Source organism: Eupeodes corollae, chromosome 2, assembly GCF_945859685.1.
Source record: "Eupeodes corollae chromosome 2, idEupCoro1.1, whole genome shotgun sequence".
Classification (NCBI taxonomy): Eukaryota; Metazoa; Arthropoda; class Insecta; order Diptera; family Syrphidae; genus Eupeodes; species Eupeodes corollae.
The window spans coordinates 113,093,716-113,115,069 of NC_079148.1; the positions used below are offsets into that span (position 1 = coordinate 113,093,716).

Sequence of the window (21,354 nt, forward strand, 5' to 3'; positions counted from 1 at the left end):
CGAACAAAACCATGTTTAGATTCAAGAAACCTTAAAACATTGGAACTATGGAAGTTTAAGAGATGTTACAATAGAGCATTCGCAATATTTCCATTTTAAATTCTCAAAATATATTTAGTTAAAGTTAATGAAGCAATCAAAAATTAAAGATTAAGCTGTTTTTATGTTCACAAATTGGATAGTTTTCTTTAAAAAAAAAACATTGTCAATTTTATTTTCCTAAAGTCTTATCAAATATTAACAACATTGTATAAAATGAAATAAGTTTGCAGTCAGTATCTTCTTTTGACCTGAAGGTATTCAACTTGATATTTGCGATGTAGCCATTTAAAGATCGGGGAAAAGTCTTTAATTTCAAGGCGAACGTTGGATGAACCGATTTAAATACAATTGTGTTGAGTTTTAAGACTATAAAGATTTTTTGAGATCTGTAAAACTGAAAAAAAGTTGTTGAGTTTTGCGAAACCATTCAAATTCTGTTCAGTTTTGCAAAAAATTTAAGTGGTTCTTTGAGTTTTGCAAAAACGCATTAATCCTCAATTCAATTCAATAGGGCAGGAACTCGACATCTGTCAAACTAAGTTGTTAAAGCAACTTTTGTTTTCAATTGAAAGTCTGACACATGCGAAATTGAATCGCAAAACGCATACAAATTGTTAAAACTTACTATGAAAAAAGTGATTCTGCCACAGGCACATTGGCACACTGCATTTGGTTCTAAACCTACACCTAGTGGAAAAAGTCTCCGTATAGCATTCTAGTTTTAGTGTTTTTTTTTTTAAGTACTAGGAATAAATGTAAGAACCTAAGTGATAATATTGAAAAAAGGTTAGTTCCCACCTTCAACTGTTTATCAAATTTAAAAAAAATTGTGATTGTGATTTCCAAAAACCCATTTTTCATATATTGCTATAGTAAATATTTTATCCCGAATCGAAATCGAAAAAAAAGAAAAGCTGCTGTACGGAGACTTTTTGGACTATGTGTACATCCATATAAAGTGCAGCTCACACAAAAAATAGGCGGTGGACGGTGATTTTTCGAACAGAATTCTCATCAGCGACGAAGCAGATTTCTCAAGTTATTGAAGAGAGGCGATTAAATCCACAAAAAGTCACAGTTTAGTGCGCTCTTTGGTCCGGAGGTGTAATTGGACCTTACTTCTTCGAAAACGATGATGGAAAGACTGTCCCCGTCAGTTCGGAGCATTATGGTCATATGATAACCGACTTTTGTGTGCCTACTAATGAAGAATACGATTTAGAGAATATGTGGTTTTAACAAGACGATGCCACAAGCCACACAACTCGGGAGGAATATGTTCGAGCTTTAAAGTAAGAGACTTTTCCCTCCAGCGTAATTTGTCGTCGTGGCGATATCAACTTAAAAAAATTAACTCTTGGGCACCTAAAAACCAACATTCGTCAATTTATGGTTGAGATACCTCCGAATATGTATCAAAAAGTAGTCGAGAATAACCTCAAAAGAATCGATGCTTGCATCAATTCACGTGGTTGTCATTTAAATGATGTAGTGTAGTGTTGTAGTGGATAACCCTGTATATTATAAAAAGAAGTAAACAATATTTTTACGAGATGTCAAAAACGAAGTGTTAAGATACTTAAACTGTTTCATATAAAGTTAGAAAACGCAGGATCTGTCTAGGAAAGTATTGTCGCTAACAAAAAATCGAAATTTTGCAAATTAAGCCTGATCAATTCTTCAGAGTTATTGAAAATTTAATATTTCGGAAGCATCGCATGAAGAAACGCTAGTAACGCGATGGACATTTGAAAGATGCTCTTGATCTTACGGCCTTCCAAACGAATATATTTTTCTGATATCTCACTCATAACTCAAATGTCAAAATTATTTACTTTTTAAGATAAATTGCACTGGAAGTCATTTCATTATAATTAGCATATATTTGGTTATACAATATTATTTGTTGGGAAGGCAATTTAAGGCCGCTAAAGATGTTGGCGGAAGAATAACATAGTTAAATTTTATTTTTGTTTACGTCTCGCATTTTAAACAACTTACTTTTGCAAATACGTTCGATTCGAAAATTAATTATTTCAAAACCATGCAAAATTTGTTAGAGGCCGAGGCGAAAAGAATTTTTACATTTTCGATTAGAATAAATATTTTAGGGCACCGTTTATAGGTTATTATTTGTCCATACACTATAAAATAAAACAAAATTAAATGATTCAAAATTGTTTTTTTTTTGTTTAATTTCTAATTCTTGTACATACATATGTACATAAACAAATTTTCCTTACAAAAGTCAAGAGTACCTTTTAAAATTTTAAAAAGATTTTCTTCTAATTTGTTTAGAAATAAATAAAACCACGTACACAGATTTCGAAGCATTTTTGTGTGTTTTGTTTATTTTTTTTTTAATTTAAAGAAACCAAATACAAAATTTCTACAATTTGAAGAGACATATCTAGGTTTTTGAAAGTAAAAACAGGTCTGATCAAAATTGTGTGAAGTTTAAATTGTATTAAAAAAATGTGTTCCTATTTACGATTTGAATTTTTCATTTAGATACATTTAAATGGTACCACAAAAAAAATGCGTTGAATTCAACTGAGAATAATCATATTGAGGCCACTTCTGAACTAAAATAGCACCACCAACTAAACAGACAGGGTAAAAACTATTAAATCATTTAAACAATTTGTCAATAAAAATAAAATCACTTCTAATTTGCGTAACATGAACTTTGGCAAGAAAAGTGACAATTTTTGTAAATTTTAATTTCTGTAATAATATCGACTCGTCTTTATAAAATTCAAAACATAGGTACTCTTATGCACAATTTAATTTAAATTAAATTTGAAAAAAATTATGTGGCGAACAAAATATGTTGAATGAATAATGTGTCCTTTGGTGAAATTATAGAGTGCTTCGAAAAAGAACAGGCGACAAGGTGACTTTTCATTTCGCAAACAAAAATCCTCTCTTTATGTTTTCATTTCACCTTAAATATTAATGTGGTCTATTGTGATTAATATTTTATCACATTGTGAATCATCGAATTCACTTCACACCTACAACGAACTTAGAGAAATTGAATATTTGGATTTTAGCCAAACAAAAATTAAGGTAGGTATTTTTGTATCTATATAGAAAAGAAAGAATTTATCTATGAAATTTTATTTTGCTAAACTTTAAAGTCATATACAGATACACATAACATACACACTTTTAACTCATATTAAATTAAAAAGTTATTAAAAATTAGCAAACATATATCTTAAGGCGAGACCTTGAAAGTATTTAGTTTTATTTCTTTTTTGAAACATTCATGCACATACATTTATACAAGAAGAAAATTTCAAAATTATAGGAAATGATTTAAAGAGGAAGAATAAATAAGATTTAAGAAAATATTTAAGTATTTTCTTTCTCTGCAGAACTTCGCGAAAAACTCAAGTAGGTAAACAAAGTTGTGTTTGAAAACATTTATGTATGTTTTTTTTTTAAGTAAAAAGATTTATACCAAAAAGAAGAGCATTGGATAAAAATGTTTGGTTTTATGAAAATTCTGTAAGAGAGTTTTAAGTCTTTTTTGTCAATCAAAATATTAAAAGAAGAAGTCATTCATTAGGTCGTATCAGCAATGGCCAAAACACATCTTCATCTTTACTTACTTAAAATATTACCAACATTTCATTAGCCGAAACAAAAAAATAACCAAGAGAAGTTGAAAATAATATAAAAATGAGCAAACCAAGTTCAGTTTGCTTTTTGTAAGAATGAATGAATAATATTAAACCTTCTTGCAAGAGAAGACAGGCAGATATTGAGTTAATTGTTTTTGTAAATTTTAATGTCATCAGCATACAAACATATATTAGGACAGACAAATTTTTTTATGATCGAAACGAAGTCATTTATAAATAAAACAAATAGTATAGGACGAAGATGGCTACCCTGGGGGACACCAAAATTCACAACAAATGAATCCGAACGCTCATTACAAAATTTAACACTAGTACGTTGATCTTTCAGGAGCTTCAGTTCAAGAAATAGTCGTTGCTGTGCTAGTTTTAAAAGTGATGTCTTATGACATAATTTGTTAAAGGTCTTGCTGAAATCAGTTGAGATACAATCTGTTAACAGTAAGCTTTTTAACAAAACATTGCTGGTTATTTTAGTTAGCTGGTTAGTTTATCACAGATAGTTGAGCAATAGGTCGACAGTTCATTATTTCGTTTTTAGAACCCTTTTTTGTACATGTATTATAAAACAGATCTTCCAGATAAAAGGAAATAATAAGTTATTTAGAGACGTGTTAAAAAAACACATAACGCATGTGCTAAGTACGTAGCACATTTCTTCAAAATGGATGATGGTACACCGTCGCCGGGACCAGGATTACAAAATTCGCCAAGTTGTAGGATTTTATTAAAGACAGTATATTCACTTTTAACGAAATTGATAAAAATTAAGTGGGGAAAATTTAAAACAGTGGAAGATGTGTTGGGAAAACTAATAGTATTATATTCTACAAAAGCATATTTGAGGTAGTTTTGCAAATATGTTTACAATTATCATGGGCTCATTACTATTTGTATGCAATCAGTCATTAAGTTGGAGTACCAACATGTTTTCTTCTTCCAAAAACTATCAGGATTAAATTTATGGTTTAAATAAATTTTCCGAATTAAAATATTTTTGTTGTTTCTTGACTAAGCCATTTTCTAAAATGCAAATTGTCAAATTTGAAATTTTGACGTATATTGACATTTAAAGGTTATTAGAAATATAATGAATGATCCTTAGAGAGATGCCTGAGAGTGTAAATTAGAACATCCATACGTCCAGGACACCATTTTCGTAGGCTATATCTGAAGAACCGACAGGGATATCGACTTCAAATAAATTTCGTGTGGCAGAGAATAAAACTAACATCGAATGTGTGGAAATGAGTTTCAAAACTATCTTTGTGTTTTCTTACAAAAGAAATTCAAAAAAAGTTAACAATTTTGGTTGACCTCAAATACCTCACGAACTTCAATTAAGTGGTGGTGGTTTTTGTGGCTTCAAACAGAATTGTTATGATCTTAACAAAAATCATACTTAAAACTGAGAAAAAAAAAATATTTGTCACTTTCCATATTCTACGAACAAGAATTGATATTACCTCGAAAATAATTGTGTACGTCGCAAGATATAATTTATTATATGTATTTGATTCTATAAATGAAAGTCCTAATAAAAATTTGAAATTTTATAAGGGTATCAATGGGTCATATCTCTGCCTGTTTTTTAAATTGCTTTTAAAAGTAGACGTGTTTTTTTGTAAAGCCCTTCCTGTCAAGTTCTATGTTATCTTCGGTCGATACATTTATTTTAAGTCGAAGTCTTTGTTCATTCTTGAGATTTGGCATACGAAGAAAGGAAAAGTCAAACAACATCAATACATTTATATTGATTAGGATGTCAAATTTAATTGCAGCCTTTACAATACTGTCCAAAACACTGTTGAAATTAATGTGATTTTGTATTAAAATATTTGAAATCAAATCTATAATCTACAAGCTGAACTGGCCACGCGTAGCTGTGGCTAACTTTTTTTTTGTCATATAACATTGTTGTAAACTGACGGTAGGAATGGTAGGAGAACATCAAACAGGGACACTAAAAACATGATGACCTTGGGCTTTGGTTAGCCTGTCTTTGGCTAACACATTAAGGTTCGACGGTTTTCCAACACATGAATATGCAACAAATAGGTGCCCATGGATTTTCCTAATCGTAAATACAAATGGACATTGTTTGGCCTTGAGACTTATTTATAGACATGGCAAAAACTTTAACCTTCTGAAGAGTATAGTAGAATCTGACAGTGGAATAAGTGGCAACAGGACAACTTTTCTTTTAATTTTTCCAGTTAAAATGATTGCTTCAGGAATATTTCCGGGGATTTTTTAAATAACCAAACGTGTACCGTTGTATAATTGAGGTGGGCTCAAATTATCCAGAAGAATAATAGGTCACCCAATCTTTAATCAAAGATAAAAGATTGGTAACAACTGTTAAATTTCGAAGTTAATTTCGTCAACATGGAAAATTTTGGCTGCTAAAATAGCCCCATTATTGAGCCAGTTATGATTCAAGTAATAACTCTTTATATCTGGACAAATTCCTGTATCATTGAATTTTTTTCCTGAAGAACTGTGCAGTAATTGTCAATCGAAGTGTTTCAACACTTCGCCATAAGAATGATTGTTTTAAACAATTATTAATCTCTTCCACGAAAGTAGAGCGATATAAGACTGGTAAGTTTTAGCGGAAATCAGCAGACAAAAATAAGAAAGCGCCACCGATATCCAATTCTTCGAGTAAATATTTGTGAGATATTCTGTACTTATCCTTAATTATAATTGAACTCTTCCGCAAAACTTCAGAGCTTATACTTTGTCTGCTTAGTGATATCAAGCCTTTTGACCGTTTTAAGTCAATACTTGGCCATATTTGCTTGGTTGCCAGGCAGGTGGTACTTTGTGACCATCTAGTATTTGTTGTTTCTAAAGCATATTGCTTGAGAAGATATTTACATGTAGCAAGTGGTGTTCCTATGTTATGTTTTTGTCTAACATAAGGCAGAAGTGTTCCGTTTTTGGCGAGCTCATAGGCTTTGCAATTTCCCGGAATGTCTCTGTGGCCCGGCACCCAAATGAGGTGAATGTTAAACTGTTCCGTCATCTCCTTCAGAGATGATTGACAATCGTGGACTGTTCGAGAGTTTGTGGAGACAGACGCGAGAGATTTAAGAGCGGCTTGGCTGTCCGAGAAGATTCGTATATCCTTACAAGATATAACGTTTTCTTTGAGCCAGAATAGTGCCTCTTTAATCGCCATTATTTCTGCCTGGAATCCACTATATTGATTAAGAAGTCTATAGGATAGACTGAGATTCAGTTGTTCTGAAAAGATACCACTTCCAACTCCGTGATCGGTCTTTGAACCGTCAGTATAGAAGTGTACCGCATCGTCTTCCAGGGGTCTCTCTTCTTCCCAGGAGGATCTTGAAGGGATGGACACATGGAATCTTTTACCAAATACCATTTTTGGGGTGGTATAGTCTAAGCGATCTGGGATAGATCTGAAATTGTCTAGAATGGTTGTATGTCCAGTATTGTTACTGGTCCATTGAGAGGTGGCTCTAAGCCTTACACATGAGTTGGCAGCCACCTTGTTAGAGAAGATGTCAAGTGGTGTTAGGTTTAAAAGCACTTCCAGTGCTGCGGTTGGTGTTACTGCAAAATATATTTAACACAAACTTTAGCTCCAACAACATGTGGTGGTTATGGTATTAAATTGTAGCTTATATGAAACGTTAGGAAGTTTGATATAGCGCCATCTACTGAATTCTTACTCCAATTAGTCAACAAATTTTGACAACTGTTAGAATCGTTTGGAGCTAACAGATAACTGTGACTGTCAAATAATAGACAACATTTGCAATAAAATGATATTGCGATCATAAATTGGGAAGCTATCCTACCTTTAAAGTTAGATCAAACTGCACAGGGTATTAAAGTCCGCCCGTGCAGACAAACATCGTGATACATAATTTAAATCTCCTTTTTTAATTATTTGCCTTATATGATGCGATCAAAACTTAAAAACTTATGTTAACTTAAAAAAAGTTTCCAAATCAAAATTTAAAAAAAATGTTTGTACTAAATTAAAAAACGGATTATTTAAATCTTTTTCTCAACATTCATTTCCAAAGAATATTTTAAAATCAGTTTGTGCTACATTTAAAATTTTTTTGTAACATTTATGAAATTGAATTTAATCTCAAGTTCCCTTTGTAATTCATTAAAAAGCTTAATGGATGTGGCAAGAAAATGCAGACAATACAAAAATAACAATTTGTTGACAGAAACACAAAAGGAAGAAATAAAATACTTTTGAAAAAATACAATTTGTTTTCTTTCATCTTAACGACAAATCCTTGTCAAAATATAACACGTGTGATAAATTATACTCTTGTGAAATCATATGTTTATAAATTGTTTCTGTTTAATTGTAATATTTTTAAACAAATGATTACGTGTCACATTGCCATTAATCGAAACAACAAGGTTTTACAAATTTAGCAATGAAATAATAGAAAGTACAAAAAATACCAAACTCGAATATTAATTGGTCTATTAAAATAATCATGACAAAACTTTCATATAAAATCCTTGTATGACAAGAAAAAAATATTAAATTCATTATTCTAAAACTATTTTATCAAAGGTATTTTTAAATGTGATTCATCCCACCTTTATAGTCTATAGTCTTCTAGCCTTAAGATCTATTTTCAGAAAATTGCAAAAATTGCAGAAAAAGAAAAATACGAACACCTGGGTTCATCGTGTATTACTCACCTGTTGTATTGTGTCATTTTATTTGCTCTAAGATTCGTTCGATTTGATTTTAATTGTTTTTGTTTTTTGAACAAATTGAAAAAACCATTGCCACAGAAAATTGACATTTTGGTGTTTTTGAATGGGATTTGGATGCACATGAAAATGCAGACAGAAAATTTGGGCTTTCATCCAAGTTGAAATATTGATCATTCATCAATTATAATAAAACGAATATAATTAAAATACTTTTGGTGCATTGGATTACTGCATTGAAATTCCTTTCCAAAAATATCCTAATTGATTCATTTTGTGTTGACATAATTCTTGAATTTTTGCTCGAACTTTTGTTTTAATTTTAAAATCGATGACAGTCCACATCAGTACTGAGACATTTTGAGATCACAATAAGGAAATTGCGATGTCGTTGAATCATAAGAAAATCAAGAATGTTCTCATTTTGGATCTTTTTGAAAATATTCGTTTTTTTTCTTGAAAAAAAAAATAAATACATTACTAAATGGGAAATAATTAAAAAAAATATTTATAGACATTTTGATGGCATCCACACGAGCAAAGTGCTTAATGATTTTGTTAGTATTTTTTGTTTTGTTTTTCATTTGTTTAATAATTTTGACAGATGTTCTTTTTTCTGTTTTCGGTAATTTGATATTCATTTAAATATAAAAAATTCTGTCCATTATAATATATGGTCACACAAAAATAAGCATTTGTCATAACTCAAAAATGTTTGAAATAAAAATCAATTATAACAAATTGTTTTGTTGGCAAAATCCATAAGTGTTGAAGAAAATGTTTACACAGAAAAGAATTTGCAAATTCGATTTTTGCAAACATAGTGGATGTCAACAAAAAATAAATATTTTTCGACTTTAAGGCGGCACCAGTCTTTATGTAAACAAAATAGTGAAAGATAAAATGTATATGAAATTTGTTTTTCCCACAGTGTTTGAGGCTTTAGGTTATAGATTTAAGTCTATTTATTTTGGATTTGTTACTTCCAAATCAAAGTTACAAACTTCAACTTTATTAAATACAAAATAAATTTTATTTTTTGATCTATATTGCATACAGAAATTGCCAACAAACATTCCAATTAAATAATTTAATTTATAATAGATAATTTTTTAAGTGGTTTTGAAAATTCATCGAAAAAGTTTGACTTGAGACAAACTCGCTTACACCATCCCCAATTTTGTCTTCAAAAATTGTATGAAGGGCCCCTCAGACTACAGACTTGACTTTTTATCGGCCAAAAGTTTTAGTTCAAAATCTTGAACTTAAATCCATGACTTTAAGAGGGATCTACTGTTGTGAGCTGCTTGTAAGTCAAGAAATGCAAACCTAAAACAGCTTAACTTAAAATTTGTAATGATTTTCGTCGTATCTTAAGAGATAATGAGGATATTGACTGCAAACTTATTTGATCTTAAAAACCCATTAAGAGCTTTTTAATAAATCAAGAAGTAAATACTACTCAAAATTGTTAAAAATTAGTGTTCAATATTTAGAGCGTAATTAAATGATAAAGTAAAAAATACAGGTAGAGTTTTTGAAACTTTTTCATTCTTTAAAAAGTGGCGTTGTTAACATTTGAAACCATTTTAAGAAAATTGACATTTCTCTTAACAAATAAATCAAAATAATATTTTTTTCTAAGAAAATTCTACCTTCATGCTTAATTTGCTTGATAGCTTAGTAATCGATCAAAATAATAATCCAAAAATTTGATTGTAGACAGTTAAGGCGGATCGCAGAAAAAATGGAATGTAAAAAAGAAAACGAAACCAAAATTTGAATACATTTAAAATGCTATAGAAAAGAATTAAAAAACTATTTTAAATTATGTTTAATTTTTAACTAATTTTTAAAAATGTTTGAAATAGTTCTAAAAATTCTACTTTATTTTGTTCTTTTTTAAGATGTATTTAATTATTTCCTTTTTTGTTATAACTTAAACATATTATTTAAGATACCGTTTACTACAAAAAAAACTTTATTAACCTTCATTCTTATTTACTAACTTACTAAAGGTGGCGCTACAGTCCTGAGTCCCGCTCCAAGTTGGGTGAGGTCACTTTCCACTTATGCGCGCCACCTGATCCGCGGTGGATTCGAAGGCTTTCCGGGCCGAGCATTGGTTTCCATGCGCTCTACGTGACCCAGCCATCTTAGTCGTTGGACTTTTACCCTCCTGGCTAAGTCAATGTCGCTGTATAGCTCGTCGTTCTTTCTTCTTCTCCACACCCCTTCGATACATACGGGACCATAGATCACACGAAGAACTTTTTTCTAGAAACGATCCAAGGTGCTTTTATCCGCTTTTGTCCATGCTTCTGCACCATATAGCAGGACGGGGATGATAAGGGTCATAAAGTGGTCCTTCGAGAGAGGACTTTACCACTCAATTGCTTTCTTAGCCCAAAGAAACAGCGGTTAGCAAGAGTTATTCTGCGTTTGATCTCAGCGCTGGTGTTGTTTTCTGCGTTTACAGCGGAGCCAAGGTAGACGAAGTCCTTGACTACCTCAAAGTTACGTCTGTCGATTGTGACGTTTTGACCAAGACGTCGGTGTTGTATGTCCTTTCTAGACGACAGCATGTACTTTGTTTTACCCTCATGAACCGTTAAACCCATTTTTGCCGCCTCTGCCTCAATACTCACAAAAGCCCCATTGACATCACGCTGAGTTCTTCCGATTATGTCAATGTCATCAGCATATGCCAGTAATTGGAAAGACTTTTGAAAGATAGTGCCTCTAGTGTTGACGTGTGAGCTCTGCACTTTTCTTTCAAGCACGATCCTTTTTTGACATCGAAAGGTTCCGTTAAGTTGTTTGTAACCTTTGTGGAGCAGCGTGAATTCTCCATGGTCATCCTGCATAAACGGACGAGTTTGGCAGAGATGCCAAAACTAGGCATTACTCTATACAGACCGTCCCTGTAGATGATGTCTTATGCGGCCTTGAAAACGGTGAAAAGATATTGGGTGTCGATTTGGTGTTCTTGGGTTTTTCCAAGATCCGCCGTAATGTGAATATTTGATCGGCTGTGGACTTTCCTGGTCTAAAACCACACTGATAAAGACCTTTCAGGTTTTTGACGATTGGCTTTAGACGTTCACATATTACGGCAGAGAATATGTACTTTGAGAAAATATTAAAATTTATGTTACTATCCAAATCAAAAAAAAATCAAACCAAAAAATTTAGATAAATACAAATAATTAAATTTTATGTTGGAATTAAAATTTGTGTGAAATTGAAATTGATGTTTGGAAATCATAAAATTTTACTTAATATTTATAGTTTATTATATACGATCCTTAAAATATATGGTAATTTTTTCTCAAATTTTAAAGTCCACTATTAATTTGATTATTGGTAAAATCCATTTTAAAGTTATCAGTATAAGCTGATAGGTTTGTTTCTGTCAGGGTTCTCTAACTGAACAATGCATCAACGTGAATGTAACTAAATTTAAATTAACTAACTAATAATTAGTACCCGTAGCATGATGGTTAGTGCGTTGGACTGTCATGCAAGGGGTCTTTGGTTCAATCCCTGCCTGTGCCACCTTAATTAAAAAAAAAAAAAAAAATAATAATTTTCGCGGGTACTGCCTCTTGCGAGGAATTGACAAATCCTTCAAGAGTAATTCTTGTCATGAAAAAGTGCTTTCTCAAACTAGCCGTTCGGATTCGGCCTTAAATTGTAGGTCCCTTCCATTCCTGACAACAGTACTCGCACACAGGAATGGTTGAGAGTTGTAAGTCACTAGGCCCTGGTTCACAACGGACTGTTGCGCCACCCCATTTTTTTTTGAACTAATAATTAGAATAAGCCAATCTACCAACAATATGAATAATGTTTAATTTTGTAAACAGGGCCCAGTTAATATTTTAACCGGCCCTGATTAGCAGTGTGACAAATATACTCATCTTTTAATTTCACCAGACCATGCAAGATATAAAAAAAAATCAACAAAAAAATGGAAAAATATTACTTTTTTAAAAATAGATTTTTGGAGAAAGAAAAATATAAACATAATTTTCAATTTTTTCTCTTAAAATCAAAAAATAATTAAATGCAGTCCAAAGTAATAAAATAAATAATTTTTACATTTGATATATAAAAGTAATTAACGACGAAATCATCGTATTTACAGTTTTTGAAGAAATCGTTTTTATTAAAAAAAGAAGGAAATATATTTTATTACTGTTGACCGATAATATATTTTTGGTTATTTACCAATTCTAAGTGGCACTTACATAGATAAAGATAATTATAGAAAATTCCATATGATGTGTTAAAAATGTATCATCGGTTTGTTTTCTATTTTCACATGAATCAACTTTGGCTTATTTTAGATCTAAAAATGATAAATTTCGAATGTTTTCCATCTGAACACCTTAGAAAAACCTATTCGATAAATTGTGTGTTCTATTTTTTAAAAATAAATTATAAAAATATAATAGATACATTCCAATATTGAAAACCTACAACGTCGCTTAAGTGCAGTGTCCATTGAAGAGAGAACTCTCACAGAAAAGTGTACCCCTCCCCCCCAAAAGAACTTGATTAATAAAACTAAAAACATCATTTTGAACATTCTCCCTTCGGTAAATTGTTTTCTGTCTTTAAAAATTTTAATATTTTTTTGTTGAATTTTGAGTAATCTTGATGGCGCCCAATGTCAGGGTTAGGACTCTTTTTCTTTCTCGTCAAAGTGTCTTTTTAATCCTCTGCTTTTTTCACTCTTTCATCGTTGTTGACTTTCATCTTATTTTCTTTAAAAACCTGACAGGGAATATATTTGGGTAACAGTTTTGGCAGCAGTAAGCAAAACAATGTCAAAAAACCGATCTTTACTATTTGTCTCTGTCTTTTTTATTTTAATTTTTGAAAACTAAAAATCAAAACAAAAAAGTTGCGCGACACGGTTAAGCGTGTGGGGGAAATGTTTTCTTTTTGTTTAAATTTTTGAAAGTGAAATGCTGCCAAAAATTGTTTGAAAATTAACACACAAAGTTTTGTTCGCGTGCCAAATTAAATAAATATACAAAAATCAAAGAAAGACGATGGACGATTAAGCAGGAAGGAGAAAAAGAGTAAAGCAGATATATTGAAAATATTTATCGGTGTTAGTTGGTGAGTGAAATTTTGTGTTTGTTGTTTTGTTTTAACATTTTATTTTTTTTCAACATGTTGGGTGGGGAGTGGGGGAAATGAGAAGAACTGATTTAAACAAAAGCTTTTAGAGAGACATCTAGTGGAATATGTAACTGTTCGTAGTAGCATTTATTATCTCATAGATGGCGACATTAAGCGTTTGATTTAAAATAATTGTTCTGATTTAAAAAGGATTTAAATTGTTATTTTGACTTTCTTTTTCCAGTTAAATTGAAAAACGTCGAAAAATCGAGTTTAAGTTTTCGATATTTTTGATTGAAAAATAATCAACTTTGATTTATCTCAAGTTTTAGTAAAGTAAAAATAAAACAAAAATCATGTTTTCCAAAGAAAACATATGTTGGATACGTTTTATAGAAAATTCGAATGGCTTTAATTTTGTTTTCATAATGTTTTTCTAAAAAATCAGGGGTTGGTAAGGAAGCAACAGCTGGGATAGAACAAAGACTAAGGAATTTTTATATATTTGTATAAAAGTTTTCAAATTCTTGTGATTAATTTTAGTGTGCGTCTAAACTATTATTAAAACTATTAAAAACTGAATGAAATAGGGGTTTTCAATAAGGGCTGGTAGAAATTGTGTGTATATGTAGGGGTGTTTGCGCCCAATTTGGGCCATAAGAAATTTAGTTATCATAGTTATGTAGCGCTCGCTGTTGACGGTGACCACCTCACAAAAGTCGTTTTCAAAAAAGTACGGAATAACTACGCCGCCGTCCCTAAACCTACACCAGACTGTACATTTTTGAGGACGCGTTATCACTTGGGTTGGTGTAGTCCCATACACTGCAATTTTGCTGTTAACACTGCCATTCATCCAAAAATGAGCCTTGTCACTAAAGATGATTTTCGGCCAAAAGTGGGGTCCTCTTCCAAACGATTCGAAGCTCAGTCAGCGAACAAAAGCCGGCCGTTGTCTTTGGTCATGAAATATGAACTCGTGGGTCAGTTGGATCTTGTATGCCTGAGTCCTGACGCAAAATTCCCCAAGTTGAAGTCTGCGAAAATCCGAGTTATTGGGCACTGCAAGGAATAGACTGCTGCGAGTTCTGCTATACTTTTTCAAGGGCCGCGGTGATGTTCTGGGCCGATCTTGCGTTCCTTTACTGAATCGGTCGTCTCAAATTTGGCCACCAAACGTTGAAGAGTCGACTGTGAAGGTCAACCGCGTCTACCGTTAACGAACACTCATTTTTATAATAAAGTTTTATCTTTTGAAGGTGCTGTTCAATCGAATCACTTGCCATGATGATTTGTAAATAACTAAATAATAAACGATAGATTTGACAAAAATGTCCCAAAAAAAAGACCGCGGCAGGGCGCCAAAAATGACCCGCACCAATTTAAAAACCCAAAATAAATCAAAAAATAAATTCAAATACTTTTTATGATTAATTTCAGATTATTTTGTTTTCGAGTAAATGAAGTAAATGTTAAGTCATTTAAACAAAATGTTAATACATGAGTGTGTTCGCATAAGGTGATTGTCAATTTATTAACAGCAGCTTGGTCTATATTTCTTCCTACTTCTGACTATAAAGCCTAGTACATACTTGTGAACCATCTCGTGAACCCATACAAATTTCAGTTTTTGGTTCACCCGTGAACTTGCTCGTGAATCTGAGTGGAGAGTTTTCGTTCAGGGGCAATTCACGTGCAAAATGTACGGGAACTGTTGGTGAAGCTTCACAACGTGTACTCACAAGTGTGTACCAGTGAGCAATGTCAAAAGTTCACTTTCTCCACTGGCGAACGTTCACTTCACGAGGAAGTATGTACTAGGCTTAAACATGATAAAGCCAGCTATTTGCAAAGCATTTATTAGTTTATTGAACCCGGAACGGTTTTAAAAGAACAATATGGCAAGTTTTGCATTCGTAAAAAATTAATTTAGAGCTCGAGATTTTGATCAAACACGACATTACGATGATAGAGAAGTCGAAAAAAGTGGGTCCACCTTAATTTGGCTTATTTCAATAAAATAATATATATTTTTGTATTGCCCCACAGAACCGTTTCTTTGTTTTTAGGTTTTATCAAATACTAATAACCTGATTTTAGTTATGCCCATTATATTGTCTCGATAATATTTGATGACCAGAAATGTCATTGTTTTTATTTTTATTTAAAAATAAATATTAACATATTTTCAAAATTCGATATTTGCAAAGTGGATCATCACATTTTTAACGAAATTGAAATGGAAATCGTATATAATTAACATGAAATAACTGCATACTCAAAATATCACTAAATTGAAATTCAAAAGTTATTTGTATGCAAAATTAATTTACAAAAAAAAAACGCTCTAATGATTTTCAAATCAAAGAGAAATAAAATCAAATGGTTTTTAAATTTTTGAAAACAAACTTTTTTAAATTTTAAAATGAAAGAAAAATATTTTTGAGCAGTCTCTGGTGACACGAGCAAGCCCGTGTGGCCCAGTGTAGCTACAATGTTGTAATATATTCAACAATTTAAAAAAGAATTCACTAACTAGAATTATTTTGTGGAAGTTGTATGTATCATGTATAATTTCAAAATATTCAAGTCCCCGAAATATAAACATTTTCAGTAAGAGGTTTCAATTTAAAAAGCATTTATTTTGGATAGATGTCAATATGAAGCTGGTATCTATTTACATTTAACAAATTAAAAACATTCCATTACTAAAAATGCAACTATAAATGCTTCAGAAACTATTTGAAATTGTTGAAATTCACTTCAAAAAAATTCATCTACTACTTCTGTTTGAATTGTCATTGTAAAGGCTCTTCCAATATAAAGGCAATATTTAATTTTTTTGTAAAGTGGACCTTAAACAAAAACAATTTGACAGCTTAGATTCAAAGAAATGTTCAATTTTTGAAAAATATTTCAAAAATCATATAGAAAAGTTTGTCACTCTCGCCTCTAAAACATACAAAAAATTTGCATAAGTCTTACAATAGATAGTCAAAACCAAAACGACTTTAAAGTGTCAGAATGATTAGGGACAATTCAAGAAATTGCTGTATAATTAAAACAGTAAAATTGCCATACTTCCATTAAAAAATGTAGCAAATTTAATTTCTAAGTTAATTTTAAAAATCGTGACATGATATTAGTTGCTGGACTGTCACGCGAGAGGTCTTGGGTTCGATCTCTGCCTGTGCCACCTAAAGTTTTATTCACGGGTACTGCCTCTTGCGAGGAATTGAAAAATTCCTTGAGTAATTCTTGTCATGAAAAAGTGTTTTCTAAATTAGCCATTCGGATTCGGCATATAAACTGTAGGTCCCCTCCATTTCTGACAACATTACTCGCACACAGGAATGGTTGAGAGTTGTAAATCACTAGGCCCTGGTTCTCTACGGACTGTTGCGCCACCTAATTTATTTATTTGTTTTAATTTTAAAATACTTTTTAAAACAAATTTCCCTACAAAGTTTTCATTTCGTTCGAACAATTCAAATGAGCAATGAAACGAAAAATTTCATGTTTCAAAAATATGTAAAAAAGTAAACATAACATTCTCGAGTAATTTAATTAATCTCATAATAGGAATTCTGAAGAATTCAATCAAAGCCTTGCTTATAAAGTTTTGATAAAAATCTTTAAATAATTAAAATACTGCATTGTGTTTACAAAATATTTCTAGGATAAATAAAATCTATCTTGAACAAAATAAAACGCACTTAAAATTAAAATTTATTTTCACTATATTTTTATTTTCGTTATTCTTTATTTCATTTATTGTGTTTAGTAAAATTCGATTCGTAAATAAAAAATAAATTTTATAAATCGTAATACTATAATCAGGATAGGGTATAATTTATTATTATTATTTCAATTCAAAAAACCTGACTTTTTATTGTTTGAAGTTTCACACCAAAACAAAAAGTATTTAAAGAATAATTTAAATAAATTTAAAAGTAATTAAATTAATTTTAATAATTTTCGTTTATATTATTCTGTATTTATTTGTTTTTATTATATTTTTTCTAAATTCGTGATCCACGATTGTTGGTTGAAACTACAAGTTGTGCCTGTGTTGTTGCTGTACCCAATAAATTTGCGGCACTGCAAGAGTAAATGCCGGCATCATCTAAAAATGAAAAAAAACACAAGTTCAATATTTGAAAATTGATTTTTTTTTTAATTTGTAGTAAATAATAATAATATAATAAAGTTTCAAGTCTAAAGCCAAATAATTTTTAAATTAAATTAGTTCTATTTGCTGAAACGAAACTTAAGTAGTTTAAGTGTAACTTGAGCTCTTATTTGACGGTTTACATAGAGGAAAAAGTAGAAAATTAGTGTTTATGTTGACCTTAAAGATTTAAGTTGGTTTCAGCAAATGCGCCTTAATTTTATTTTATTTTAAAATTTGCAGAACATACGTTTTGTAACATCTGCTATTTTACGTGAAAAATTGTTCTGATAAAATGAATAAATATTGATCAAATCGATCTAGAGTTTTCAAAGAACAAAAAAAGCAATATCCTTATACACTTAAATAAGACTATTTAATAAACAATAATTTGTACCTGGATAAGTTTGTGGTATTGTTAATCGGCAAACTCCATTTCGATATTCGATGACGTGTTTATTGCTGCAATCTAGTTCGTAGCCATTTTTAAACCAAGCAATAGCCGTATTAGGATCACTTTGGACAATGCATTCAAACCGAGCAGTTTTTCCAGTTGCTGCTGCTATATCTTTTAATGGCTAAAAAAATAATTGAATTTAAATTGAGTTGAATTCATTTAAAAAAAAACATTCAATTTAATTACCGTTATAAAGATTGGAGGCTTCTTTGTTTGATTCTGACGTAGTAAATGCGAATTGACAGGAACATCAGATGATTGATCAGAAACTGTGGTAGTTTGCGAAACTTCTATATTCAATTGTTTTTTTGTTTGTTTTATATTCAAGTGTTAATCTTTGTATTTGAAGCAATAGCATTTTTTTTTAAATTTCACTCTTCACTCTTTTTTTTTAAAAAAAACATACATAAAGTCGAAATTAAGACACACAAAAATCAAAACAAAATTAGTTGATTCATGCAACAACACAACAATAATAATAATCAAAACTTTGGATTTATGTTTAAAGATGCTTTAGACAAATCGGCAGGAGGAATAGGTTTAGTATTTATAATTTCAATTTGAAAAAGCATTAATATTAACAATACATAGTATTTATTACCATTTTTAAAATATATCACAAGATTTCTTAAAAAGATATACAAATATATTAGAATTTTCATTAAACTCCAATCTTCAACATATTAATGAGAAGCAAGAGTTGAACTATTATGATTAAGACGATATGACCCTAGTTCAATCAGGGCCTACAATATACTCATGATTACTCAAAATAACAAAATAATTTTCAAATTCAGCAAAAGACATTTTGTCCTGATGATTTCTTTAACGAAGAAAAAAGAAATATCATTTAAGGAATGGGTGTAAATTTCAGAAACGTTTTTTCGTCGGTGGAATTTTTAGTTTCGTGCTATTGATGTATTTCTTTAGAACTTGGAACCACAAGTTTAGCAAAACTAAAAATAGTTGTTAGAGTGTGTCTGTTGTTTTACCGACAGTTTTTGAAAATAAGTTCATTTCGCTGACCAAAGGAGAACAAAACATATTGGTATCGTTGAAGCTATTCGCTGCTTGGGATAGCTAAAATTTACGAATTCCATCTGTCTACGGCTTATGTCACTTTTGAACTAATTTGACTTGAAGTCTGCTATTTCACGACGTCCTTTAAAATCTTGCTTGTGTTTAAACTGAAATTAGTGATTTTTTCTTCTTCACTTTTGAAGCATGTTTGAAGTATCACACGAATTATCGGATTATTCTGTCGAATCTTAGGCCCTTTGACAATTGTTTAGGATAAAATTTAGCTCTGGCGTTGTTCAATATAGTGAAATGATAAAATATGTGAAATGTCAAATTTTGAACGAAATAATGTAAAAACTAACATTCAAATTTGACAGCTCTGTCCACAGATAGTTTTCAAAAAATAAAGGTGGTAAAAAAGCAAATTTAATAATTTCCATTCGTTCTAAAACCTATTATAATGAAGAAGATAGCAAACAAGATTCTCTCAAATGTTCGACCTTAACAATTAGTTAATTCCTTTTTCTTATTGTTGTTAAAATTGTTTAAAACTTACTCCATAGCTTTTTAGTGTAAACAAATCTTGGTTCACTAAAAATGTTCAACACAATCTGTTGTTCAACGTTAAAGAGATTTCATTTATTTTCGTTCATTTCTATTTTTATACTTTGTCTTATCAAATGTCAGATTGAGTTCAAAAATCAATCTGACAACTCCCAAAACTGTTAAAAAAATGTTTGATATTTTGACTGTGACGTCTTACTATTTATATATCGTTGATCTGAAGCAACTTAATAATCCGTTTGGCGCAACTGCTCGTAAAGAAGCAAGGCCTAGTGGCCTAGTAAGGTCAGCGATGAAGGGGACCTACAGTTTGTATGTCGTTTTCAAAAGGCTAGTTTGGGAAAGCAGGTTTTATGACGAGAATTACTCTTGAAGGATTTTTGAATTCCTCGCAGAAGACAGTTCCCATGAAAAAAGCTTTAGGTGGTATTGGCAGGGATGGAACCCAAGACCTCTTGCATGACTGTTCTACGCAATAACTATCACGCCACGGGTTCTACTCCTTTAGAGTAATGACATTTACATCTATACTGATACTGGGCCATATTTTAGATTTTGGTAGTTATTCCATATCAATTATTTAATAATCTAAAAGAAACTTGGTTTAAGTGCTGCCAATATTTTACATTGTTTCGAAAAAAATATTTGATTACCTACAGATTTTTAAGCACTATGTGAGATGAGGTTCTTGGAAGAAAATGAAAGATGATTCAGCGTTTTGGCGTAAAGAGGACAAATGATATTTTTAATCTGGACATGGAGGAAACGCTTTGTTTTAAAAAAAATAATTGAATTTGATCGCCAATTTAACACACAAATGAAATGTACAAAAATGATGATGAGATAAAAAAATTGATATTTAAACATCATTGTGAAGAACAAATAAATCATAAAGCTCTCATTTTGTGCTTGCAAATGAAATATGATAAGCCTATTATAGCTGATAAAGCCTTATTACAACATCGAAGTGAAATCACTAACAATATGCGCGCCATATTTGTTTTTAGTCTTTACCTGTTCTCAAATTAGGCAATGCTGAATCATTTGCATGCAGTCGATCAATGTTGATTTCGATTGTTGGCAACGATGTACGACGTTTTTGAGGAACATACGCATTTGAATATTGATACGAAGTGTTTACTGATGATTGTCCCGGTGCTGGAGTCGAGCGTTCATGTTGAACTGGTATAACAATTTCACCAGCTAGGTTTTGCATCGAACTCGAGATTGACTTCTTTGGCAAATTATTCGAATTCGAAGACGACGAATAGGACTTACCGCCAATGAATTTCTTACCCTCGCCCGGAAATAGAATTCCGAATTCATAACCAAAATCATATTTGAAGTAAATCAAACCTGTATTGGGGTCGACACATTTTGTACCTGTTTTTTGTTGTTGTAGAATTTTTAGAAGAGTTTTTGTTGGGGGGAAACAGAAGGATCGAGATTTAAAAAAACTGTTTTCTTTTAATTAAATCAAAAATCAAGCGAAAAAACGCAAAGAATCGATTCACCAAGCTTCCAGAAATGAGTATACTTAGACTTTACATTTCTTGAAAACTTTTGAATTTCAAACTCGAGAAAACCAA

At 31.1% G+C, this 21,354-nt stretch overlaps 1 protein-coding gene across 1 annotated transcript in view; it reads right to left on the bottom strand.

Annotated features, from left to right (window-relative positions):
- The window catches only part of LOC129945191 (titin-like), a 270,413-nt gene that overhangs the window by 138,730 nt on the left and 110,329 nt on the right, over positions 1 to 21,354 (bottom strand). The window contains 4 exon segments of the mRNA XM_056054849.1: positions 17,578 to 17,679; positions 18,122 to 18,302; positions 18,368 to 18,471; positions 20,780 to 21,148. Coding sequence (XP_055910824.1) covers positions 17,578 to 17,679; positions 18,122 to 18,302; positions 18,368 to 18,471; positions 20,780 to 21,148 — 756 coding nt within the window.